General features: G+C 44.4%; 1 protein-coding gene across 3 annotated transcripts; it reads left to right on the top strand.

Moving 5' to 3' along the window:
- Positions 1–27,856, top strand: LOC142931214 (uncharacterized). 3 transcript variants are annotated; one of them, XM_076074899.1, is made up of 5 exons: positions 1–331; positions 11,492–11,734; positions 11,953–12,017; positions 13,207–13,453; positions 19,773–27,856. In XM_076074899.1, exons 2-5 carry the CDS (start codon positions 11,509–11,511, stop codon positions 23,537–23,539), a joined length of 4,305 nt encoding a protein of 1,434 aa, XP_075931014.1. In that variant the 5' UTR covers positions 1–331; positions 11,492–11,508; the 3' UTR covers positions 23,540–27,856. The 3 variants fall into 3 exon arrangements, with proteins under 3 accessions (XP_075931014.1, XP_075931013.1, XP_075931012.1); XM_076074898.1 differs by having other exon boundaries at positions 2–382; XM_076074897.1 differs by having other exon boundaries at positions 2–391.

The raw sequence follows: 27,856 nt of genomic DNA, 5'->3' as shown, positions 1-27,856 counted from the left end.
TGTGAGTGTGCTCCACTGTGTTAGTGTGCCCCACTCTGTGTGAGTGTGCCCCACTCTGTGTGAGTGTGCCCCACTCTGTGTGAGTGTGCTCCACTGTGTGTGAGTGTGCCCCACTGTGTGAGAGTGCTCCACTGTGTGTGAGTGTTCCCCACTCTGAGTGAGTATGCCCCATTCTGTGTTAGTGTGCCCCACTGTGTGCGAGTGCTTCGTCTTGTTCTCTGTGCCCCGGGATCGAGCCGCCGCCCGCACCCCGGGAAGTGATCGCAGGCTGCGAGCCGACTCGAATTAAACAGTGAAATAATTAAAAACAAGCGATGAAAACACGACCGATGTAATTTAAAAGCACAGTTAAACGTGGACGGACGAGTTTCGCGTCGGCTTTGTGAGTTTTGTGAGTTTTTTATAAGTTGTTTTTGTATTTTTTTACGTTAGCGTTTTTTTGCCGAACGCCCACCGCTTTAGAGCTCAGTCGGTCAGCGTGGGGAGGGGTGCGAGGGGGAAGTTGTGATTTTGTCATTTTTATAGTTGTGTTTAAAATAATCACCCCTGTTTTAATTACAGAATGTGTATAACGATGTCTTATTCTTTGCCTTGAATTAATTTCAAATTTGTTGGAGTTTTATCTACGGAGAGGTATATTTATTTTTGGCACGTTTGTTTGTATATGAGTTGTGCTCCTTCGCCAGCCGTCGTCGCTTAACTTTTTTAAAATTCTTACGAAAATCGCAAGCGTTGGTTAAACTAATAATCGTTACACGTTTGAGGATATTTTAAAGTGAAATGTAAAAATGTTTACACTTTAATTTGTCCAATACATATTTTTTGTGTGTTCTTTACAATCCGGTACAGTCGGACGGGCACGGATGATGGGCCACGATTACTTTAACAAGGCGCTTATAAAATAATTACGTGAATAATATTTATATTAAAAAAAATAAACATCGTTGAACACATTATCGAACACATTTAAATTGACTAGCAAAGTAATTAACAGATGTAATACGAGTTTCAATCCCTATAAATCATGAAAAACATACATGCAGCCTGACTGTATTACTACAGTGGACGGTATTACCCCAGATACAAGGTTATTTAACAGAAAATGTCACTTTTAATATTATACTATTCACTTCGTAATACAACTACACACATCAATAAGATCATTAATATATTTTTTTAATCAGTTGCAACACGTCGAAAATATGATACACTCCATGGGTTATAGTCACATTGGGGTAGGGATTAGATGCAAATATAACCCTCGTCTGAACGTATTCATCATCTTAACATTCAGAAATTACCACATTGCATTCATCCTTATTCTTAGCTCTTTCGGTAAAGTCACGTTGAAGGGAAACAATAAAATAATAAATTATATGTCAAGGAACAATCAATGTGTGGTAATTATATCGATTGTCCCTGCGCTAAGATTGACTCTCGTCACAAGGAACGTGGAGTTTCCACAAATGGCTTAGGACCGCCAGCAGAGATGACCACAACAAGCATCATTTTTAATTTTTATTATTTACACGCTTTTTATTAACTCACTCTGTTGTTGTATATTCAAATCTTGTAACTCAAGTTTCACCCACTTCCCAATGTGGTGTAGACTGCAAACTTAGTATACGTATGTCATACTGATGACAATACTATATTATATCATTAAAAGTAAACATATACTTTTAAACATGATTTTTTATGTTATGTTTCGGCTTGGGTCTAATTGTGTCCTCACTCAACTGACGTTGGCTGTAATTGGTCACGGCCCCTTACGTTGTGGCAAGCTTCGGGGCCACTTCCTGGAGTCGTGGCGTTCTTCCATTACTAGTACGGTACATTCTCATTAAAGCGTGTTTAAAAATATATATTACTTATTGCTCGTTTGGTTTGGGATGAAGCCTCCCCCTTGTACCGGCATTCAAACCCCCAGCTCGGGTTGACTGCCAATTCTCACGAACGTCAGAATCGTCGAACTCATCGTTGCCATCGCGAATGCCGTGATGGTTTTTGCAACAGTGTATGAGTTTCATCGTTGTCGCAATCAACGTGAGCATCAATGTTCGTAACATCGGAAGTTCAAAGTTATAACCTGGGTCACGTGTTTGTCGACTGCTGGGTGAAGGCCTTCCCATGCCCGCCGCATCCCTCGCGGTCCCACAGATGGTAGCAACCGCTCATCGCCACCTACACGATATTAACTCGCTTCGTTTATGGTCGCCACGTTGGCTATGATATGTCATCTCCCTCGCCTGGAATGCAGGAAATTCGTGGGCTCGATCCCCACCCTGACGCCTTTATTATATATTTGGAGTTTGCATGTCTCTCCCAGGGGTCGAGTGGATTTGTTCTCCGGATCTTGCCCCTCCACATTTAGAAACATGTGTTTCGACTTCAGGAGTACTTTACCTGCTATAGATTGCATTTGTCATAGCCAGGTCGCTTCTAGAAAACAGCTATATAGCAGCTTAGTGTGCTTTACCTGGTAAAATAAAATAAAAAGTTTAGTTTTTAGTTTAGTCTCGGTGATGGTTGTCGACCGTGGTGTGTATTCTCCTATGGATTCCATTTTATCACGAGTCTCATCAGGCACCCATTCGCCCCTTGTGCTGTCTCCTGGCCAAGGGCGCATTTTACTTTCCTCAACAGTGAACGTGACGTCCTTAATTTGTGTTGTTTTCCCCCCGGTCAATGTGTTCCTCTTCCTGTCAATGTCATTTTTAACATACCTCTGTCCATGCTTCATTATCACTATTCTCTATTTAAATCCATGAGGACCCGTCGAGACTGAACGTCGCCTTGAACTGTCATCGACCTCCTGTAATTCCAGTAAGGCATCTTTTTAATCTGTCAGTTACAATAAATGGTATGGCAATTTAATGGAAGATAGATCATGTAGATATTTTACACATTACCAAAATATAGTCAAACATTTAATTCGTGTATTTTCTTAAAGAATCTGTAAACATTGATAAAAATGTAACGTATTTCTAGTATAGGAAGATTACCTAAATTCAAACCAATAATGATGAGATCATGATGACAGTTACAGCAATAACAGACTTTGTAAAGACGATATGACCATTTGGACAAGAATAAAATGTGCTTGGATGTCATCGATTTATCTATGACTTTTAACACAGTTGTCCATTCTAACCTCGAGGTAGATAGACTGGGACTCTGGCAAAATATATACATAGTAAAGAGGATGTCTTTGCCGGTAACATCGGTAGTTCTCCAGCACTGATTAAAGCAAGAATGACTGCTGATGAGACACTGTATCCATAATATAGGTTTGTTTGGCTTAGATTGTGTAAATATAAATGCGTCGTTAAACCCGCCACCGCCCGACACAGCCAATTAGTAAGGTTTGTCACTTAACAAAACAATGGCAAAACAATGTTACTAGTTCAGCACTAACCGGTGTGTTGCAAAGTAAACCCACAATATTTACAATTCGGGTACTGTGACGTTTCGCCGGTAATTACAACTAGCATCATCAGGTGACAGAATTGTGGAGAAATCCTGTTTCAGTCTTAAATAGAGGGATAAATGTGATGGCGTCACTTGTGAAACTATTACGTACAAAGACCAGAGGGGCGGGGTTAATGTCATATAAATAACAATGGATATCTATTATTGGTTGGGTTATGAACAGTTTTTGCTTTTCAAAAATTGGAAACCTATTCTTGGCTGCTCAAGTTAATCACCAATGACGTATAGGCGTGCAATTAGACAGTGTATTACTTGATAATATGCTTCGAAGCAGAAATACATCTTTGGCTATAAGAACAGTTAAAATGATTTTTATTTCTCTCAATTTCAATAGATTTTCCAATTATTCTTGACCAGTGGTAACTATTTTTGCACAAATGCTCAAAATTATCAATCGAGTGCCCATGTTGGCATGAGTGTTCTGCAACTGCCGACAGTTGTGTTTGGGAGTACTTAATATTTAATTGGTGTTCTTTTAATCTCATGCTAATCATTCGTCCCTTCTGACCAACATAGCATTTGCCACAGGAGTAATTAATCTGGTACACACCTTCTTTTGGTAGCTTTGGTGATACATTGAAGCTATCAACCGATCGCAATACCTAAAAAAATAACTTGCGATTTTTCGGGCCCAAAAAAGCATAATGTACATACGTTAAGTATGTTGATTAACTGTGAATAACCCAACCAATAAGAGATATCCATTGTAATTTATATGACTACATTAACCCCCCTCTCATCTTCACACCTCACGTGATGACATCACATTTACCCCTCTCTTTAAGACCGAAGCAGGAGGATTTCTCGATAATTCTGGCTGTCGCCTGATGAGGCTGGTTGTAATTACCACTGAAACGTCACAGTACTCGACTTTTCAATGTTGTGGGTTTACTCTCCAACACGTCAGTGTGCTGAACTAGTAACTAATTGGCATGTTTTGTTTACATGACAAACCTTGCTAATTCACTGTGTCGGGTGGTGGCTTGTTTAACGTCACATTTATCCAAAATAGAGGTTTATATTTGCGCGACATGACAAAAATTGTTTAACCTTTTATGGATAATACTGGTTGCGAAAGCCTCCTACGTGTTAAACTGAGACACTATTTTGAAACCAGTCCAGAGTTTTCTTGGCTTGAATTAATGCTGCTGGAATGATTCACTCCCAGGTTGTTAGTAATTATTTTCTTTTTTATGTGGAGACGGATATATGACGGGGATGCATCTAATTATTATTTTTTGCAAAACAGTATCTGGTTTTCCAATAAGCTTGAAAGAGCAATGTATGAGATTGTATCCATTTAATAAGATTTCTGGATTTGTAATGTATGTATGATGAACTTCTTTCACACCGTACGTACAGTGTGGGAAAAACGTATTTGATCCCCTGCTGATTTTGTACGTTTGCCCACTGACAAAGAAATTATCAGTCTATAATTTTAATGGTAGGTTTATTTGAACAGTGAGAGACAGAATAACAACAAGAAAATCCAGAAAACGCATGTCAAAAATGTTATAAATTGATTTGCATTTTAATGAGGGAAATAAGTATTTGACCCCCTCTCAATCAGAAATATTTCTGGCTCCCAGGTGTCTTTTATACAGGTAACGAGCTGAGATTAGGAGCACACTCTTAAAGGGAGTGCTCCTAATCTCAGCTTGTTACCTGTATAAAAGAACCTGTCCACAGAAGCAATCAATCAGATTCCAAACTCTCCACCATGGCCAAGACCAAAGAGCTCTCCAAGGATGTCAGGGACAAGATGGTGGACCTACACAAGGCTGGAATGGGCTACAAGACCATTACCAAGCAGCTTGGTGAGAAGGTGACAAAAGTTGGTGCGATTATTCGCAAATGGAAGAAACACAAAAGAACTGTCAATCTCCCTCGGCCTGGGGCTCCATGCAAGATCTCACCTCGTGGAGTTGCAATGATCATGAGAACGGTGAGGAATCAGCCCAGAACTACACGGGAGGATCTTGTCAATGATCTCAAGGCAGCTGGGACCATAGTCACCATGAAAACAATTGGTAACACACTACGCCGTGAAGGACTGAAATCCTGCAGCGCCCGCAAGGTCCCCCTGCTCAAGAAAGCACATATACATGCCCGTCTGAAGTTTGCCAATGAACATCTGAATGATTCAGAGGACAACTGGGTGAAAGTGTTGTGGTCAGATGAGACAAAAATGGAGCTCTTTGGCATCAACTCAACTCGCCGTGTTTGGAGGAGGAGGAATGCTGCCTATGACCCCAAGAACACCATCCCCATCGTCAAACATGGAGGTGGAAACATTATGCTTTGGGGGTGTTTTTCTGCCAAGGGGACGGGACAACTTTACCGTATCAAAGGGACAATGGACGGGGCCATGTACCGTCACATCTTGGGTCAGAACCTCCTTCCCTCAGCCAGGGCATTGAAAATGGGTCGTGGATGGGTATTCCAGCATGACAATGATCCAAAACACATGGCCAAGGCAACAAAGGAGTGGCTCAAGAAGAAGCACATTAAGGTCCTGGAGTGGCCTACTGCAGACCTTAATCCCATGGAAAATCTGTGGAGGGAGCTGAAGGTTCGAGTTGCCAAACGTCAGCCTCGAAACCTTAATGACTTGGAGAAGATCTGCAAAGAGGAGTGGGACAAAATCACTCCTGAGATGTGTACAAAACTGGTGGCCAACTACAAGAAACGTCTTATCTCTGTGATTGCCAACAAGGGTTTTGCCACCAAGAACTAAGTCGTGTTTTGTAGAGGGGTCAAATACTTATTTCCCTCATTAAAATGCAAATCAATTTATAACATTTTTGACATGCGTTTTTCTGGATTTTTTTGTTATTCTTTCTCTCACTGTTCAAATAAACCTACCATTAAAATTATAGACTGATCATTTCTTTGTCAGTGGGCAAACGTGCAAAATCAGCAGGGGATCAAATACTTTTTTCCCTCACTGTAGCCAACCACGCTAATCGGAGGTAATGGTGTTTACCAATGACCAATACTCGGTCTCCTTTTGTTCTCCCTGTGGATCCGATCGTTTATTTAAAAACACACTCAAATTACAGTTCTAAATAGTCAGGACTCAGTTTTGCATTTGGCCTTGCACTTTATATAAAATGAGAACTGTCCTCTTCATCATTGTGATTTATATGCCAAGACTGGCCCCGTCGGGCAATATGAAGAGAAATATTTTGGTCCAAGTTAATATTTAAACCCTTGGCATTTAAGACGTGCCATAACATTCTTATTGTTCGGGAGACTAAAAACTATAGGTGATGACTAAAAACTACACGTGTTTTGTTGTTTTATTTTTTACCTACGTGACTTTACTGAATAGAACCAAAGAGTATGGATCCTTGCAGTCACGAAAACTTCAAATCTAGAAAACTATAGGTGTTGACTAATGTTCTTTAGACTGTAATGCACCTCCACCCATGGGACGATTTTACATCTCTTACAATTACAAAAATGTTCACTCGCTTTGTGATGTTTTCTTGAACATTATTATTACTCGTGCTTTTGAGTCCTACATCTCACTTCATTTTAATTCCTAGTTTTGGTAATCTTTAGAAGTTATAATTTAAATTTTCTTTTGGTTAATCGCCTTGTCAATTAAAGTTACACAGATTGATGGGTATTTTCTGTTTTGGTAATGTCTCTCCCTGAGATCGGCTGTTCATGATGGATTGTACAGTATTTCTGTATTTGTTTTGTGACTAAGATCTCTAGTAAAAAAAAAATAATCTCGTTATAAATACATATTAAAATAAGACAACTTTTCTGAGGTCAGTTAAAAAATACGAATCATTTTAACATTTCACTCGGACGTGAATGTGAATTGGTCTTCATTAGTAGTAAGCACGTGGAATACCGTTTGGTCGCAAAATGACCTCTAAATTAAATTTTGCTCTGTTAAAGAAGCAAATAAAGAGAGCGAGACGTAACACCCTGGATTACCTCGTATTTAGCTGAACTCTGCTTACAGGAAAAGCTTGGCCTCTTCACGTAAAAAAAACATGCACACTTTGCAGATAATTATAAATGACAGAGAACTTAGAAACTTAAGTACAAGACAGATTTGTGCTTCCAAGTCTGGTTATTTCAAGCAATTGACCGAAGACGTAAAATATGAGCCCTGTAAATGCTGGGTAGGCCAATAAAATGTGTTCAAAATAGTAGATCACAAAGTCCATTCCCAATTAGTATTTTGGTAAATGATTAAAATTTGTTTTGGGTGGGAAAAAAAGTGCAACATACTATACATTGACTTTTCTACAGTGGAAAATGCAATTGAATAACCACTATCACATACAAAAAAATCCCAATCCGTAGTCAAATCAAATGGAGTCCTAAGAACCTCCCTGGCACCTTTTTTTTGTTTCAAGTAATTGGATTAAGTAAATAATACTATACAAAACATTGATATTCTTGGTTCTTTCGGTAAAGTCATGCAGAAGGGAAATAATAAAAATATAAAACAATAAAATAAAATATATTGTTTTATATTTTTATTATTTTATTGTTTCCCTTCTACGTGACTTTACCGAAAGAACCAAGAATATGAATCCCTGCAGTCACGAAAGCTTTAAATAAAAAACACATTGGTTCACTAAATCCGACAAATTCAGCCAGTTCTCATGACATCCTGCCATTCTTTTTGACAAAATTCTGTACTCGAGATTTCTGGAAATACCGGTGAGGCACATTTCCTGGAATATTTAGTCTTTGAATCTCCTTGAGTTGTGCCAAATGGCAGGTATTTGACTCAAACGCCCTCCACCCTGCCCCATCCTTTCCTTCGAATCGCCAAGCAGCATTCATCTTTTTCTGATGATCCTTCATACTAAACTAAACTATTTAAAACTAAACTAATTTTTATTTTACCAGGTAAGGCCCACTGTGCTATATAGCTATTTTTCAGAAGGGACCTGGCCACAAATAATCGCCCTATGAAGTGGCTTATCGTGTGGAAATTTACTCCAAAAGGGTGTTTCTAAATGTGGAGGGAAAAACCGGACACGATGATAGGGAGAACATATAACTGCCAAATATACACGCATTGGGGTGTGGATCGAACCCACGTCCTGTATACCAGGCGAGGTAGTTAACATCTTGCCACCGTGATGCCCCGTACGCTTAGATCTGTAGTAAATGAGGTAAAAACTGACGTCTAAAAGGATTTAATTAATGAAGAAATGTAATTATTGTAAATTATTACTTAATGTAAGTAAATAAGTGCGTGAGATGCCATCTATTCCAGTCTAAACCTCTGTGATTTAACATTTAAAACATGCAGATCTACTGTGGACATGTCCAAATCCTACACGTGTGTGTTTGGATAACATCTAAACGATGATACATACAAAATATTACAAAGAAATGCAAAGTCACACTCTATACAAGCGAGTCACTTTTGTGCCTGCTAATCATCATCTGGTTGCCTCTAGCTTCAAGCTATTACTTGACTGTGGCAATGTGGCTTAGAAATTAGCTCATGTTACATACAATCAAACTAGGTGCGGTCTTCCAATTGATAATTGGAATTTACCTTGAAGAGTTTTTGATTATGAGCTCTATAAAGCAACCAAATAGGAAAGCGGACAATGTATACTCCATTTGTCTTGTCTCCACGTAAGAAATGCCAAGCCTCATGCTTCCTGGGAGTGAAAAGATTCTCCAGACTGGTTTCGACATCCAATGTCTGGCTACGTACTGTGCGAAAAAAGTTTAACATACATCCATCAGCAGAGTCGGGTTTGCTTGAATCAATGCTGGTGAGCTGCCAGATGTTAAAGGGAAGGAAGCATTTTATAAGATATGGGTCCCAGTTCTACGCAAAGTTATTTGGCCGGTTATCTGTAAAGTTTCTTGCTATATCATTTTGCCAATTAAAACAAAATATTGGTAAATATTTGTCTTTTGGGCTCTGTAATACATTCTTTTCACAGTTATCTTGATAATATTTGCCCGGAAAGCCATAGGCTGATGGACTAAAACATCAATGTTACTAATAATTGGAGGCACAATGTACCCGCTCATGTTTTCTTTCACCCACAATGCTCCACGGCACCGTCTGATGAGTTTTTATACGCTGGCATCGCGTTTTGCTTTGAAGGGGGGGGTCCCATATTCCCCATGCAGTGCGCTCGTGCCAATAACATATACCATTCCGGAAATATTCGTTGAACAACTCTGACTGCTGATGAGAGCCATAAAGTCAAAAACCTGGCCAGAGATTGCTTAAACAAATTCCGGTTGATAATATTAGCCTGGAAAGCCAACAATATGCTAAAACATACGTTTAGTTTATTAACTCGTGGAGTTCTGCTTTATTTAATTTTCAAAGTTAGCTGTATTGTTTGCGCCACATGTAAAAACCTTAACACGGAAGACACACCTTCAAGTATACGTGTGCCATGTTTCATAAAAGTAGCGCACACTTCGGCACGCTATCTTTAGCGTGTGTAGCTCATTGTACGTGGGGTTTTAGTGCTTTGATGCTGTATTAAGAAGCAATGCTACCTAAGTCAGTTCTTTTGCAGCAAGCAATTTGAGTCTTTGTATATTCATGACTGTAAGTGTTGTTGATTAACCCTCATTCAATCCACACCAGGGGTTTCATCTTTCAATCCCACCAATGCCTCCTTTTCCATGCACATAAATGGTTTATTTTTCTTACCCTTTCATTATAAATCCTGGTTATTGAAGGTTGAAGTATGGCGTTTTACTTGATAATTCATTTACATTCAATTTGATCTTAACTCTGTGCCTTGCCTCTGTGTTTTTGTTTGTTTTGGACTTTGGTTTCATTCAGTGTTAAATTTGCCACGATTTGCAATTCATACGATGGATAATTTGTGTCCTCATTTAACTCGGGTCTGCTTTGAAAACATACTCAATGGGCTCTCGTCCGGTTAGAAATGAAGGATTTCTAGTTTTTAATATTTATTTAAATAATCAACTAATCACTGCACTTGTCTCACAAATTTGTCTCGAAATGGCAGTCGTGATTCTACTCCAACAATTGAACGCGTTTGATGCCCTCGCAGTGCGTTGAGAATATTACGTGTATCATCACATGAACTTTGAAGAGATGGCATGACTGAAATTAAACTGAGAGCATATAGAAGAGGGACACGTGGATTAGAGAACATAGGTATGTTAGAGACATAATATTGACTCTTAAGGAAAGCAACCTCGTGACAAATAATAGCCCAATGAAATGGCTTATCACGTAGAAATTTATAGCAGCCAAATAGTCTAAACGCATGTTTCAAAATGTGGAGGGAAAAAACAAGACCTGGAGAAAAAGCCATGCGACCATGGGGAGAGAGACACGCAAACTCCAAATATATAGCAGGCGTTAGGGTTGGGATCAAACCCACAACCTCCTGTATACCGGGCGAGGTAGATAACATCGCCATCGCGGCACCCACAAAATATCAACAATGGAGTGGCAGTGGTCGCCCTCGGAAATGGAGCAATGAAATCAACTTGTGTTCACGTGCTGTATGGGTTTGTGCATTGCAGGACCATAACTGATGGCCACAGCTAGGGGAAGCCTTCGTCCAGCAGTGGCTTGATCATGGCCGATGATGATGATAAGAATTGGACTCAGTTTCTGTGCATGATTTTGCTTGTCAAATGAATACGCTTTCATTGATGAATTGTTACACCATGAATAATTATTGTGAGTGTTGTCGCGGGGCAGAAATTTTCTGGTTTTGACAAACCGAAACAAACTGAATCTGAGCACACACACACACACATACCACGTACATACCTGCACACGCATACATGCATGCAGATATATTTACACGCAACTATGTACGTGCACAATCACACAAGTACAAATGTATAAAAACACTCACGACTCGCATTGAAAGATGCACGCAAACCCCCACGCGGTAAGTTCTATTATGTTAGTGCCTTGCAAAGTACCGCACCGTGGTTAAAATCGAAGCTAGGAAATGTATGAATTTGTTTGTTATTCGTCCGTTAGGTTTGGGAGGAAGAACCATGGCTGATACTGCCACGCCGTCGTCGCCGCCTCCTGTGAGTCTCTACCAAGACTCTGCTGCCACCGCGACTCCGGATGAGCTGACGGCTGCCGACAGTGCGCCCATGGACCTGTACACAAAGGACCTCCGGAGAAGCATCATCGCCGCTTATCACGAGACGGACCGGGAGCACCACTCGACCATCAACACTTACAGGGCCCTCAGGCAAAACCACATGTGGCCGGGTATGTGTGGTCTCTGTAGGTACAAACGAACCGGACGTGAACTCACAAACTTTAGATTGTAACGTTATGCGCACAACGTCATCCTGTCAGCAAAACGGAACCCCAAAGTACTTTTGAACCTCGGACATTTAGTCATACGACAGCGCAAGTGGGGTGTGGACAATACGTAATCGTGACATTCACAGCCGATGACAAACTTTGGCTTCTTTGTTTTTCAGGCATGTTCATGGATGTGCAGGGTTTCGTTTCGACGTGTGGCCCGTGTCATGACAGCAGTACCAAGGTGAGAGTGTTTTTTTAATCGGTAGGGGTCCCATTGTACGTTCTTCGCAGCTCTTTGTGTCCGTCCACCGGCGAGCCTCGCAGCAGCTCTTGAAGCGGTGGCGGAAAAAGCGGCCGCAGGGGTTTTCAGCGTTTGTGGCAGTTGGCAGCGCATTTTTATTTTTCACTGCGTTGAGACATTTGGCAAATTTCTAATCAAGTTTTTGTACATCTGAAGGTGGGGGAAAAACCTCCAAGCACACAGAGAGAAATCCCATTCGTACAAGAGGATGTAACCCACAAATGCTTAATCACAGATCGGCAACCCATTTGCTGTACTCCACTATCTGACCACCACACAACCCATTTGCTGTACTTCACTATCTGGCCACCACCCAGCCCATTTGCTGTACTTCACTATCTGGCCACCACGCAACCTCGTAGGTTGGGAGTCTCACAGCGCACAGTGATCTCTCTGAGTGATCCACTAGCCCCACGTTCAAAAGCTGTGGATTACACATGGATAGCACCGCATCTATATATAGAAATAGATCATGATGGCCACTTCGGATGGCCCGGAGCACATTTCATTAACTCTTTCATGTTGACGGTGTTTGAAGTTTTACCATTTTGTGTCTGTGGTTGTTTGGCGAGATTATTCCTGTGGAGAAAGGTTCACACAGGGGTGGTCCTTGAAATGCAGTACAATTGATTGGACCTGCTATTTAGAATTAAATATTTTTTTAATGCCATATCTACTTTCGTTATTTAAGATTTGGGAATTAGTGCTAGTGTGCTGTTATGGTTGTGAATGTTGTGTTGATGCTGCTGTTGTTGAAACAACTGCTCTTGTGTATTCTGCTTCTGTTTATTCCACCGATTCTACTGTTGCTGATGTCACTGGTGTTGATGTAGTAGACGATGATTACTTTACATTTGCTATTGATGCTGCTGATTCCATTGGTAGTGCTGCTGCTTTAAGTTAGTTTGATGTCATTGCTGCTGCTATTGCTGCTAATAACCATGATGTCACTACTACTGATTTTCGTAATTCTGATGTCATTACTGCTGCTTTTGCTGCTGCTAGTAATTCTGATTATGCAGCTACTATTTTTATTCCGCTGGTAATGCTGCTCATGCCACTACTGCCGCCAATAATTATAACGTCGCTGCCGACATTGCCGATGGGTCTGGCTACGTCACCCACGCAGGACGGCGCCAGCAACGACCACAGCTACGTGAGGGAGGAGCACGTGTGCAAGAGCGACCCGTGTCACAGTGCGTCACTCCTCGCGGCGCTCGACCGCCAGCGGCAGGACTGTGGCCAGCCGCTAAACGACGTGACGCTGTTGGTGGAGGGAAGTGCGCTGCGCGCTCACCGCTGTGTGCTGGCCGCTTGCAGCGGCACTCTGCAGGAGCTGCTCGAGCGCAACCACGGCTCCGTCGTGCACCTGCCAGGTAATCAGTTTCAGTTCAGTTTATTTATTTGGTATAGCCCTGTGAGGCATTTGGCTCTTGAATCGGGTGCAACCACAACAAACAAAAAAACAAAAACACGAACAAGAAAACATCTTACAGTGACTATGTGACTGTGCAAACAGAAAATCCATGAAAAAAACAGCAAAATATTCCTGAAAAAGCACCGTACACCAACGCTGTGTGCAAAAATCCCAGTGGGATGCAAGTAAAACTACAACCACAAGAAAACTTAGATTAAGGCCATCAGTTTAACTCCGTACTACAACAAAACAAACATGTCCAAACCAAAAAACGTTTTCGAAATCACCAAAAATAAAACCATAATTGCAATGTAACAGTGATCATAGGGACTGTGACCGAATTTTTTACAATAAACTACATAAATAACATGTAACACCAAAACCCTAGAGCCATAGCTGGCTGCATGAGTTACTCCACAACAACAGAAGCATCAGTCGGAGTATCAAATTTTTCAATGCACCTTTAAAATCAGCACGCTAAATCAAAATACAGATAATACTTTGCAGCGTCATCTGGAGCAAAACATTTTATTTTATTTTACGCTAATGAATAGCAGTGGCAGCTAGGGGTGTACAACTCTAGAGCAGTTTTGAGAGAAGATCTCATTGGTAGCGATTCAAGTTGCAGTTTATTGGCAATAGCATTCCAGACTCTGAGGGCATCAATAGCAAAGGCCCTTCCTCCAGTTTTTGTACGGTAATAGGGAATGTGAAGCTGGTAAATGAGCGAAGACCTGAGGTCAAATTTGTTATTTGAAACAGAGAGGAGATCCAGCAGGTAGTCTGTGGATTTTTTTGCAAGTACATTGTGAATAAATAAGATCTGGTGCACAAACCGTCGCACATTGAGATGTTAAGTTTGACCCAGTGTAGAGATCACAGTGGTGAGTCCTATATGGGCAGTTCAATGTAAATATTAAGGCCGAGTGATAGATGGAATCAAGCTTCTTCAGTACAGTACTTGGGGCTCATTTATACACGATGTCACAGTAGTCAAGTAGAGGCAGTATGGTAGCTTTTATCAATTCCAAACGGAACATAGGGGGGAAGCAGTGCTTGTGTCAATACAGAAAAACTATTTTTATTTTTGTCTTTTTACCAATATAATCAATGTGATCTTTAAAATTCAGTTTTGAATCCAGGATGACCCCAAGATACTTATAGATCTTGACTTGCTCTGTTTGATCATTATTTAAGGAATGTAATTGGGGAAAAATCACTTCCTGCTTTAGTCCTGGTGAGAAGCATAGCACCTTGGTTTTGGAGGTATTCAGGACTAGTTTAAGACCAACTCGCTGATGTTGTAGTTTGTTGAAATCACCCTGTAGCTTAGCAATCACGTCATCCGGAGAGCGGCCAGCAGTAATCAGTATCGTGTCATCTGCAAAAAAGATTTACCCTGGAATGATCCAGGTCAGTGCCCAAGTCATTGATATAAAGAGAGAACAAAAGGGGGCCGAGGATGGAACCCTGTGGAACCCCTTTTGTTATCTTAACACTGTTTGACCTCCAACCATCTGTGAATACAGTTTGGGTGCGAGAAAAGAGGTAATTTTGTAACCATTTTACTGCGTTTTCGGAAAAACCGAGGCAACTTAGTTTACTAAGCAGGGTGTTGTGGTCTACTGTATCAAAAGCTTTGGACAGGTCAAGAAAAAGACAGGCACAGTACTGCTTATTATCAAGGCTACTGTAAATGTGATTCAGAGAGTCTAATGCAGCAGATGTGGTGCTGTATTTTTTTCAGAACCCAGATTGTTTTAGATGTAGTAGATTGTTGGTGGACAGGAAACTGCTAATTTGATAGTTCAATAATTTTTCAAAATTTTTCAGCAACGGGGACAAAATTGAGATAGGTCGGTAGTTATTTGGATCATCTTTAGGGCCCCCTTTGTGAAGTGGACAGACATAGGAATGTTTCCATTCTAGAGGAACCGATGCTTCTTTGATGGACAGGTTGAAAATATGGGCTATAGGTTTGTATATTAGGTGACCAACAGTTAGTAGAGCAAAGACAGGAATACTATCTGCTCCAGTAGAGGAGGACCCTTTGAGATAGGACAGTTGTTTCAGAACATTACTTTCGTGGATTGGCTGGAAAATAAATTCGTTTAATATTTGGACAGGGGTGTAGGAATTTGCATGAGCAGGGGTGACTCCCTATACATTATCAAAAAGATTACCAGCTTCAGAAAAATGAAGGTTAAAATTGTTAACTATCTTTTTGGGATCTGAAAAATATTCCCCATTTCGGTTAAGCTCAACGGGCAGATTGTCTGTTTTGGATGCCTTTTCGATACATTTGATTGTTTTCCAGAAAATCCTGCCATTTCCATGTGATTCCAGGAGAGTGGAGGAAAAGTAGGCATTTTTTGCATGTCGTATTTTTTTGACGTATCTATTCCTTAAAATCCTGTATTCTAGCCAGTCATTGACCAAATTACTTTTCTGAGCACATGCCCAAGCCTTGTCCCTAGTTTTCATGAGCTTTGTAATCAAAGGATCAAATCATGGTGGGCGGTTGCCTTTAGTTTTAAATCTAGCCAACGGAGCATGTTTGTTAAGAAATTGGAGAAACGTGTACCTGAAGGTTTCCCAAACCGTAGTCAGGTTGGGGATATTACAGACCTTGTCAATATCCGAGTGAAGCACATCATTAGTAAATGCCTGAGTGCTGAAGTGTCTCATAGAGTGCTTCTCAACCAATTTAGGGGGGGCTTTGGGTCTGGCTGATGATCTCACCCCAAAAATGAAGGAGTGATCACTAAGGTTATTACCCGGAACACCAGTCAGTGTGAAATTGCGAGGGGCATTTGTCAATAGGACGTCAAGCAGAGATGACTGTCCCGGATTTTTTAGGTTGAAACAGGTTAAATTCACCTGCAAAATTTGTGGCCACGGCCGGCGGGTTTAGCCAATTCCAATTTAGATCACCCACTAAAACTATTTCACTTTTAGAGAGGCCCCCAAAAAGCTCTCTCAGTGCAGATGCAGCTTCATCATCCTTCCCACTAGGTGGTCTATTGCAGCACACTTCCAATATCTGTTGATTATTTGGGAGAGTTATTCTGAGAGCCAGACCTTCAAAGCAACATTTTTTAAACAAGGAGTGAGCTAGTGAACATGCAATAGTATTATGAACATAGATGGCAATTCCACCTCCTTTAGATCCTCGGTCAAGCCGAAAAGGTTGTAGTTGTCAATCGTAATCTGCAAGTCATTGACGGCAGGAGTGAGAAATGTTTCTGTTAGGCAAAAAATGTCCAGGTCAAGATTTGCCACTTCTAGTTTTAGTTGACTTAATTTAATCATAAGCCCTCTGATGTTGACATGTAGAACACCAACACCTTTCCTGCAAGAAAAATCTACAGAATTATACAAGTTCTTTACATTTGGGCCAGGATGAAGCTCAATACCACCCAGAAATAAGAAAAGTAGAATTAATAGTTTGCACAAGTATTTTCTGTGAAAGGATGAAGAACAACGAACCTTGGACGAATAGCAGTAGCTCGCAGGTGGTGTTATTTTTAAGAGCAGAATGAAGTTTGGAAGGAGTGCTGGTGAAGTAATGGGACAAAGATAGGGTTTAAAAGGATACAATGATGGAGTGTAGAAGTGTTTATGAGGTGTTTCATTAGCAGGTGTAGTGGCAAATCGAGCAACAAGTATGGACGCAAAGTAACGAGGGTAGCTGTTTGTAGAGTTGCCATCTCTAAAATATCCGGGGTAAACAGATTAACACACAAGCGGAAAATAAAAAATATATATGTACTTGTAGGCCGAGCGCGAGAAAACGTCTTGCCGCACTCGTCACACATGCACGGCTTCTCGCCCATGTGCTAGGGTTGAACAGCCCCCCCCCAGACAGGGACAGCAGATTCTTGGCAGTTCACCGCCTCCTTTCCCCGCCGCAAGATTGTGCTCGAGCTAGCCCTCCTTGAGCTCAGCCCACGACTGGAATGTCATTTCTTGGCCTCTCGTGTCTCTGCTGCCCGACCAGACGGCCCCACTGAAGCCCACACAGGGGGCTCTTCATTCACGACCCTTGGCCGTCTTGACGATCTCCGTGAAGTTTTCCTGGAAAATAGCTTGGGGTCCGTGGCAATGTTGCCTTGGCAGGAACACAGCTTGGGGTCCGTCGCAATGTTGCCTTGGCAGTAACACAGCTTGGGGTCCGTGGCAATGCTGCCCTGGTAGGAACACAGCCTGGGGTCCGTGGCAATGTTGCCTTGGCAGGAACACAGCTTGGGGTCCGTGGCAATGTTGCCTTGGCAGGAACACAGCTTGGAGTTCGTGGCAATGTTGCCTTGGCAGGAACACAGCTTAGAGTCCGTGGCAGGAAGACAGCTTGTGGTCCGTCGCACTATTAACTAGGCCTCACTCAGGCTGCGCCATGGGCGCGATCAACAAGGCCTCACTCATGCTGCGCCAGGTGCACGATTTATTAGGCCTCACTCAGGCTGCGCCAGGTGCACAGTCAACCAGGCCTCACTCCGGCTGCACCTTGTGCATGATTAACCAGGCCTCTCAGGCTGCGCCAGGTGCACGATCTGCCAGGCCTCACCCAGGCAGTGGCATGTGCACAACCAGGCCCCACGTGCATGACCAACTAAGCCTCACTCAGGCTGCGCCTTGTGCATGAGTTACTTGGCCTTACTCAGGCTGCGCCAGGTGCACGATTTGCTAGGCCTCACTCAGGCAGTGTCACGTGCACAATTAACTAGGCCTCCCTCAGGCTGTGCCCTGTGCACGATTAACTAGGCCTCATTCAGGGAGTGTCACGTGCACAATTAACTAGGCCTCACTCAGGCTGCGCCACGTGCACTATTAACTAGGCCTCACTCAGGCTGCGCCAGGTGCACGATTAACCAGGCCTCACTCAGGCTGCGCCAGGTGCACGATCAGCCAGGCCTCACTCAGGCTGCGCCAGGTGCACGATTTACTTGGCCTCACTCGGGCTGTGTCATGTGCAGTATTACCTAGGCCTCACTCAGGCTGCGCCATGTGCACGATCAGCTAGGCCTCACTCAGGCTGCGCCACTTGCACGATTTGCTAGGCCTCAGGCTACGCCACGTGCACTATTAACTAGGCCTCACTCAGGCTGCGCCAGGTGCACGATTAACCAGGCCTCACTCAGGCTGCACCAGGTGCACGATCAGCCAGGCCTCACTCAGGCTGCGCCAGGTGCACGATTTACTTGGCCTCACTCGGGCTGTGTCATGTGCAGTATTACCTAGGCCTCACTCAGGCTGTGCCATGTGCACGATCAGCTAGGCCTCACTCAGGCTGCGCCACTTGCACGATTTACTAGGCCTCAGGCTGCGCCACGTGCACTATTAACTAGGCCTCACTCAGGCTGCGCCAGGTCCATGATTTAGCTAGGCCTCACTCAGGTTGCGCCATGTGCACGATTAGCTAGGCCTCAGGCTGCGCCAGGTGTATGATCAGCTAGACCTCACTCAGGCATTGGCATGTGCACGACCAACCAGGCCCCACCCAGGCCGCACCAGGTGCACGATCAACCAGGCCTCACTCAGGCTGTGCCAGGTACACACACGAGCGCACATCACCACACCATCACACACGCGTGTACACTATCACACACACACACGATTGTACACCATCACACCAACACACACACACACAAGTGCACATCACCACACCATCACACACATCACATTTGCTGGGGGTGGCCTCCAAAATAAAATCCAGAATAATAGGTGACGTTTCGGGCAATGGCCCTTACAACACACACTTATTATAATCACGTCTCACCCTCACATGGCTCACACGTCTCACTCTCACATGGCTCACCCTCACATGGCTCACTCACACACACGGCTCACTCACACACACAGCTCACTCACACACACTCACATGCAGCTCACAGACAGCTCATTCTCACTCACATTTCACACATTCTAATGCACAGTTTACACTCACGCAAACAACTCACAATTGCGGGCGGTGGCAGTAGTTCAAACAATAACAAGAACAAAAAGGGTTCATGCAAAGGCGAGTTGGCAGAATGGAAAACCCTGGTCATTCATCGTGGTCCATTAACCGATATCACATGGGTCTGCCCCGTGATCTTCTGCCAGTGAGCATTCAACAATTCACTGGGCCTCAAAGTGCAGCTTAGCTTGGTTATGAGCTTTGTGGTGACGTCACTGCCGTTCGGTAGCGAGTTATCGTCTGTCACCATTGTAATGAACACGTCACCGGGTTACTTACGCTAACCTGCACTCCGTACCTGTCGCTCTTTCTACCCCCCCAGGCTTTCCCAAGCACACCTTCCTGCCGCTGCTTGACTTCTGCTACACCTCCAAACTCTCCTACCCCATCAGCCAGCGCTCCGAGGTGCAGACCCTGGCCGAGATCCTGCAGATGGACGGCGCGCTTGGGTTGTTTGAGACCGGGGCCCCTGCGCGGCACCCCGGTCCCGACGTCTCACGCTCCGCCGAGTGGGTGGCCTCTCCAACTCAACAGCCGCCCGACGCCACAGTGCCTGACAGGCTGCATCGCACAAACCGCTTGCTTGGCCCGGACTCGCCGCCTCGCCCGCCACTCTCAGTGTCGCGTTCGGTGCAGACGGAGCCATGCGACTGGCCTCACTCGATGCACGCGTTCGGCACGGCTGTTGAGGCGAATCAGACCGCCTGCCCACGGCCCGGCCGTCTGGCCGGTAAGAGGCCATTCGACGGGTGCGGCCCAGAACGACCGTCACTCAAGCAGATGAAGCTGGAGGTGGAGAGAGTCTGCCTGAAAGACGTCAGAATATCGAGCGGGGCGGTGCCGAGCTCATTGCCCGCGGTCGAGCCGGGCCGGGTTTCTCCGGAACGGAGCGTTCGGTCCCTTCCGGAAGTTGGGCTGTCCGTGCAGACACTCAAGAAGCACAGGCTGCTGGCTGCCTTGGGCCTGCGGTGCAGCATATTGGAGTCGCCAAAGTCACCGCCGTCGTCCCTCGTGTCGTCGTACGCGGGCGCGGCGCCGGGGACGTGCGACTTCAGTGCGAGGCAGCAGCAGGAGCTAATGCCAAATGGCATGTGGCGCTTCAACAAGCTTCTGCGCAGGCGCATGGTGCAGGGATTCATACCGCCGAGCGCCTACCTGCAGAAGAAGCAGGGCAAGGTGCCGCTGAAGCGCAGGCAGGCCTTCAATGAAGGCGCTCACGTTGGGCCAACACAGCAGTCGGTGCCACAAGCTCCCAAAGGCAACGCCGTTGTCGTCGCCGCCGCCGCCGTCTTGGCAGCGGCAGCGGTGCCCAAGAAGAGAGGACGACCACGTAAGACACCGCAGCAGTCGGCTGCGGAAGAGGCCTTGCCCAAGCAGAAGCGCTCCTACAAGAAGAGGCAGATGTGGCCGCCGCAAATGAGGCACGCGACCGGGGCGGGCGACGGAATGGCCAATGGCGCAGATTCTCAATTGTGGCGAGAAGGCTCCGTGCCGGGCACGGCTGGGAGCAAAGGAGACTGCAGGGAATTAGAGTGCAGCCCCACGAAGAAGAAGTGCGTTCACTTGTTGTGCGGGAGTGCCGATCAGAACGGCTGCGGAATCGGCGGCGTTGGCGCCGGCGGCATCCCGTTGTTTCCCGTTTTGCCGAGACGACGTGGACGCCCCCGCAAGTACCCGCCTATGCTCGAATCAGTCGGTAACAACGCCGGCCAGCACGTCCCTCACATTGCGCCAAAGCAAACGTCGGCAAGCCCCGTGCCAAGTGGTGACCGGGCCCCGGCAACCGCCGTCATTGGCGACAGTGACAAAGATTGGACGGCGCGCGCTCAGAGGAGGCCGCAGATTCATGACTCTGTCTCTTGCCTGGGTGAGGCAGACGGTGTGGCTGACGAATGCGTGGTCGTGCCGCTGGAGCACTGTGCCGGATTGAGGGCATGGTCCGGGGCTCTCGCGGGAGCAGTGGTGGTCAGCGAAGGGGAGGCGCGGGCCGATCCAAATGGCGCGCAGTCCTGCAAGGGTTCAGAGGCCCCCGCGAAGAGGAAGAGAGGCCGTCCTCGTAAAGCGACACTGCTGACACCGTTGGGAGAGAGGTGGTCGTTGATTGGGGGAGGTCGTTCCGAAAAAAGTGGCCACGCGGATGGTGCCGAGTTTGAAAATTCACGAACAATTGGTGAGACAAATGGAGGAGCTTTTAGCTCTAAAATTATTGAGAGCATACAGACAAGTGCTGGCAGAAAGTTGAATCTGATACCAGAAAAGGTTGTTATTGATGATGGCGGAGCTGTAGAAATCCAGGAAACTAAGCAGCCACAAGTGAATAACTCGGCGGGAGAACGTTCAAATGAAGATTGTCGTTTTTCTGGACCCAATGAGGAATGCAAAGATGACAATCATATTGTTAATGAGGATAAACTGACAATAGGGAGGGGAAAATCTCCAAAGAAGCCGCACGCCTCTCCCAACAAAAGCTCGGAACAATCATCACAATCCCCCAAAATGAGCCTGCGCTCAAACAGCGGCTCCTGCATGGAATTTATCAACAGAATTATTCCCCAACTCCTCCTCTTTCCACTGCCCCCCTCGCCCATGGGATCAGTGGCAGGAGGGGAGAATGAGCACTGTAGTATGGAGAGGAGCCAGAAAGAGACCGCCCAGAGCTCCAAAGCCGATGCCCTGAGTGTGCAGATGAGTGAGTTTCTGCAAAAACCCAGGGAGAAGAGAGACGCAGAGAAGAGAGACACGGAGAAGAGAGACGCAGAGAAGAGAGGGACGGAGAAGAGAGAGACGGAGAAGAGAGAGACGGAGAAGAGAGACGAGGAGAAGAGAGACGAGGAGAAGAGAGAGACGGGGAAGAGAGTCGCGGAGAAGAGAGAGACAAAGAAGAGAGAGACAGAGAAGAGAGAGGCGGAGAAGGGAGACGCAGAGAAGAGAGAGACAGAGAAGAGAGAGACAGAGAAGAGAGAGACTAGGAAAAGAGAGACGGAGAAGAGAGAGACGGAGAAGAGAGAGGCGGAGAAGAGAGACGCAGAGAAGAGAGAGACGGAGAAGAGAGGGACGGAGAAGAGAGACGCAGAGAAGAGAGAGACGGAGAAGAGAGGGACGGAGAAGAGAGAGGCGGAGAAGAGAGAGACGGAGAAGAGAGAGACGGAGAAGAGAGAGACGGAGAAGAGAGAGGCGGAGAAGAGAGACGCAGAGAAGAGAGAGACAGAGAAGAGAGAGACGGAGAAGAGAGAGACGAGGAAGAGAGAGACGGAGAAGAGAGAGACAGAGAAGAGAGAGGCGGAGAAGAGAGACTCGGAGAAGAGAGAGGCAGAGAAGAGAGACGATGAGAAGAGAGAGACGGAGAAGAGAGAGACGGAGAAGAGAGAGACGGAGAAGAGAGAGACGGAGAAGAGAGAGACGGGGAAGAGAGACGTGGAGAAGAGAGAGACGGAGAAGAGAGAGACGGAGAAGAGAGAGACGGAGAAGAGAGAGACGGAGAAGAGAGAGGCGGAGAAGAGAGACGCAAAGAAGAGAGAGGCGGAGAAGAGAGAGACGAGGAAGAGAGAGACGGAGAAGAGAGAGACGGGGAAGAGAGTCGCGGAGAAGAGAGAGACGGGGAAGAGAGAGACGGAGAAGAGAGAGGCGGAGAAGAGAGAGGCGGAGAAGAGAGAGACGGAGAAGAGAGACGCGGAGAAGAGAGAGACGGAGAAGAGAGAGACGGAGAAGAGAGAGACGGAGAAGAGAGAGGCGGAGAAGAGAGAGACGGAGAAGATGGAGACGGAGAAGAGAGACGCAGAGAAGAGAGACGTGGGGAAGAGAGAGACGGAGAAGAGAGGGGCGGGGAGGAGAGAGGCTGGGAGGAGAGAGGCCGGGAGGAGAGGGGGGGTGGCAGTGACATCGGTTATCGCGAGGAAGAGCTATTTCATGAGGCGCAGTGCAGAATCCGTAACCACCACGTCCGAATGCAAGGGTTCGGAGCGCAAGCGGAGATCCAAGAAGATAAACATGTTAGGCCTGAAGCCCATCAGCAGCTCCGTATCTCGGGAGAAGAACACGTTGAATTTGCTGCCAAGGAGAGAAACCTTGGTGTCGAAAAAGCTGCTCTGAAGATGAGCAATGTCCTGCTATCGCTTGATAATTGTTGTAATTATGTTGCTCTGGAAAGTTACGCCCATTATAGTAAATGGTTGAGAATTGTATTAGGCCGCTTTGTTTAATCACTGGAAGGGAATTTTTAATGAATACTACGTGATGTATTGTAGTTGCTACCCTCTTCGTCTTCAGTTCTCTTCAATGGCAAATCTTAGGTTCACACTCCATCCTGTCTCCACCATGAAGCTTTCTTCACTTCACGCTAGTGCCGCCATTATGTAAAGTTGTCAAATAGTAGCTCTCCTCTCTGCCTCTTTCCCAATACTCCTACAGAAGTTTCTTCAGCCTCTTGCATCTCAGCAGTTTGTGGAATCACATCTTGCTGCTGATCATGCTAAGTAACGGTGAACCTTGTTGAAAGCGGTCTTCATAAATACAATACAGGGACTCCTCTACTTACGAACATTCGACTTACCAACTTTCAGAGATACAAACAAACCTGTCCGCATGTCCAGTTGCCTGTTCGGACCGAGAGTCGTAAGTTCAACCGCCGTGCAATAGATGGCGGCGGTGGCATCTACATCTGCAGAATGTGAAGAATGCCAGTGGCATCTACATCTACAGGAGATTATACAACTTTTAAAGCCATTCCCTGTGTTTAGTGTACATGCCGTACGACATGTTTGGAATCAACAGGAGTAAATTTGGACTCACGAACAAATCGACTTACAAACAGACTTCTGGAACCTAGCTCGTTTGTAAATAGAGTCCCTGTATAACATCACATATCTGACCGCATAACCGCCCTGACCAAAAAATTGCTCACAACCAGTGCAGGAATTGTGGGTACTGTAACTATTTAAAGATGTTAGCTTCTCTGCCATTTTCACAGATCCGCCTATACCTTAGTTTTCCAGGGAGTCAGTCATACGACATTGCATTGTGGGTAACGCCACTGAAATCAATGATATATTTTTTTTGTTTTATATTTGTATTATTTTATTGTTTCCCTTCTACGTGACTTTACCAAGGGAACCAATAATATAATGATATATTGTTTCCTTTCAGTGACTAAATAAACCTTCCTACTTGCTTATTTAAGTTGTAAACGTTTTTGGTTAGTCATTATATACATGTAACCGTAAATATATTGACGTTAATCCTGTTTTAATTAATTTACCTTAATATTTAAAAAAATTTAATATAGCACTGTAGTTAAACAAAATGTTACATTTTTGACTGATAATAAAACAACGTGTATTGTGCATTCACACACGGTACATTATCATTAAGCAATTGTTAGAAAAACGAGGGTACAATATTTGTATTGTACTTAATGGCTTTCCACCAACAAAGTAAATTGAGGTGTGATTGCAAGTTCTTGAGTTGACGTTTGCGGCTATTGTGACATTCGGGTTCTGAATGTGAACGAATGTATTCAGTTAAAAGTTGCATTTATTTTTTTACATTGCCAAATTTCACCTAAATAGATTTGCATTATACTCCCAAGGGGCCCGTGTTGAGAACCAACACGGGATTGTGGAGTCATGGCACAGTGGCTCGCACTCTGCATAAGGAACCAGGCATCCAAACATACTAATCTATCTTTTTATTTTACCAGGTAAGGCCCACTGAGCTGCTGCATTGCAATCTTTTAGAAGCGAGCTGGCCATCACAAATGACAGCTCCAGGAAGGAGCTTATCGCATGGAAATGTATGGCAGCCTCTCTCATTCTAACTGTGGAGGGAAAAACCGGAGGACCTGGAGAAAAATCCACGTGACCACGGAGAGAGAGAGCGACATGTAAACTCCAAATATACAACAGGCATAGGTATTGGGATTGAACCCACGGCCTCCTGTATACTAGGCGAGGTAGTTAACATCTTGCCACCGCGGAACCTGAGTTCGATTCCCAGCCACAGCAAGTGTCCGTGGCAAGTGATATCTGAATCGGTCCTGCCCCGTCCCCTTCACCAACTTGCACTGATCAGAATGGGGAACCGATGTCAAACAACCTCCGTGACTAATACGGCATTGGTAGGATATCGTCCGGTATTCATTCTCTTTGTGTCCCATCAGAACAATTTAAATCAGTGACGACCATTCGTAGGGATACCGGCGCTTGATCAGTCAGCTGTGCACGGGTTCACTCACGGACACTCACGGACAATACCAGAGCGGATGAGGGATCGTTCTCCATTCATACAGCAGACGCGGTTCATCCAACAGTGGATTATCGACAAAATACTGAAAAAGTGCAGTCTTTGGTTGCTGTGTCAGGCTATGGATTTTCCCCTTGACCTGTTAGTGCCCGTTTCCCAAAGAGCACGGTCCCGTGTAGAACCCACGTGGATCGACCTGCCTCACTGCACCCAGTATACGCCTGCCTTAATGATAAACAAAAGTACGAGTGTGCATGAAGTTGGAATTTAAACGTTCCTATGGCAGGAGCCCATTTAATCCTCGGTGAAGACATTAGCCGGGCCACTGTTGACGTTCAATCAGTAAGTGGTTAGCCTCACTTGACGTTCGTTTTAGCGACTCCCAGAGGGGATCCATGATTTGTGCACAGTTTGAGGCATTTTAGTCTTCCGACTATAATCTTTTGAGTACAGTACAACGTTTGTATATCAGTCCCGTCACTGATCATCTGCTTTGTTCGATGAACTCCCCACCACACCCAGTGCAATATTTGTGCACTGGTGACTAATTTTCTGTAGATGTTCACTTACCTAAACTTTTTCACGTTCCCGAGCGAGTCGGATATGCGACGTTGTACTGTAGAGTCATTTTGCTGCCGTGTTTATTGGTGACGTGCTTATTTCTAGCTATTCCGGATAAAATAATTGTAAATGGCTATTGCAGTTGTATTTTGGTTTCCAAGTATATTAAAACAAGTTGAGTCTTGAAGAGAAAAAAAAGGAAAAAAATAACTTAAAAGCCATACAATCAGCCATGTATTTAACTTTAAAACGTGTACATTAAATTATACTATGAAAGAATTATCAATGCTTCGAATGTGTTGGCTGGCTGCTGGCTGGGCGCATCGCAACCTCAATAGTAGCTGTGGTGGATTTTTACCCATTCTGGCAATAAAACAGGTGTTAAGATGTTCAAACAACAAATAGAAACCTTTTGCAAGGAATAAAGTGACTGCATTAACCACATACATTTGTCATGAGCATGCAAAAAAACATGCTCTGATAAATGCATTGTCCTTGAAATTGATGGGTCTACACCAGAGACAGCTCGTCTCTCCTTGCACAAGGTATCTATTTGGTGTTTGAACATCTTAGCACCTGTTTTATTGCCAGATGATTTAAGAAAAACGTTTTATTTTTCATACTTTGATACTGGCAAAAAGGTTATATGATGTCGTTAGTGGCTGTGGGCCCTTGCCACCAAAACTAGCTGGGTAACTGGCTACACGGGATTTTCGGTGTAATAAACAAATATTGACAGAGTGGAAGAAGAAAAGTTTTTCATAATAAAGGTTTTTGGGTTAGATCGCGTTTATTTATAAATGTGTCGTAACCCTCCACCACCCGACACGGCCAATCAGCAAAAAAAGTGTCACGTTGACAAAAAGACAAATAATTCACTACTTTAGCCCACCGGTGTGCGAATTGCCCAATGATGCTGGATGTATTTACCAGCGAAACGTCGTACTCAAACTGTAAATGTGGATTCACTCTTCAACACACCGGTGGGCTAAAGTAGTGAATTATTTGTTTTTTTGTCAACGTGACACTTTTTTGCTGATTGGCCATGTCGGGTGGTGGAGGGTTACGACACATTTATAAATAAACGCGATCTAACCCAAAAACCTTTATTATGAATAATATTGGTCGCGAATGCCTACATGTTAAAGAAAACGTTTGTAAGACTAGATATCGAACATCGAGGAGCTGGGAGTAACAAACAGAAGACTGGCATGGATCATATGAAATTGCTTTAACTTATACATTTTTGCTCCTAATCTTAATTTCGCCAAAATATTATTTAAATCCGCAATTTTTTTTAAACCTCTATTATCTTGGCTTTTTATCTTACGTAAAAAGCAGGTTAATTTTAATGCTATCAAGTGCATGATTGTGAGAAGGGTATGAAATGACAGCCGTCTCATTTTCCATTCAAGAGGAACAGTTTCTCTCCTAGTAAGAGATTATTGCGTGAACAACTTTTGGCAATACATTTACAAGATAGATACGTATATATAATTGTGTGTGCTGGCTATTTGTACGTGCAAGCTCGCATATAACTGATAATGCTTGAATTCAATAATTGTATCTGCTTCGAACGTTTCTCATTAAATCAATGCCTCGATTGGT

The sequence above is a fragment of the Petromyzon marinus genome, chromosome 51 (assembly GCF_048934315.1).
Source record: "Petromyzon marinus isolate PM22_M1 ecotype Great Lakes invasive population chromosome 51, UKy_Petmar_22M1.pri1.0, whole genome shotgun sequence".
Classification (NCBI taxonomy): Eukaryota; Metazoa; Chordata; class Hyperoartia; order Petromyzontiformes; family Petromyzontidae; genus Petromyzon; species Petromyzon marinus.
The sequence above is the reverse complement of the archived record's forward strand: the minus strand, read 5'-3'. Positions and strand labels throughout refer to the sequence as shown.

Bases quoted from the DNA above. Each gene is read 5' to 3' on its own strand.
- LOC142931214 (XM_076074899.1), top strand. From the start codon at position 11,509: ATGGCTGATACTGCCACGCCGTCGTCGCCGCCTCCTGTGAGTCTCTAC. The intron at 12,018-13,206 runs GTGAGAGTGTTT...TCACCCACGCAG, and splicing joins GTCATGACAGCAGTACCAAG to GACGGCGCCAGCAACGACCA. The intron at 13,454-19,772 runs GTAATCAGTTTC...CTACCCCCCCAG, and splicing joins CTCCGTCGTGCACCTGCCAG to GCTTTCCCAAGCACACCTTC.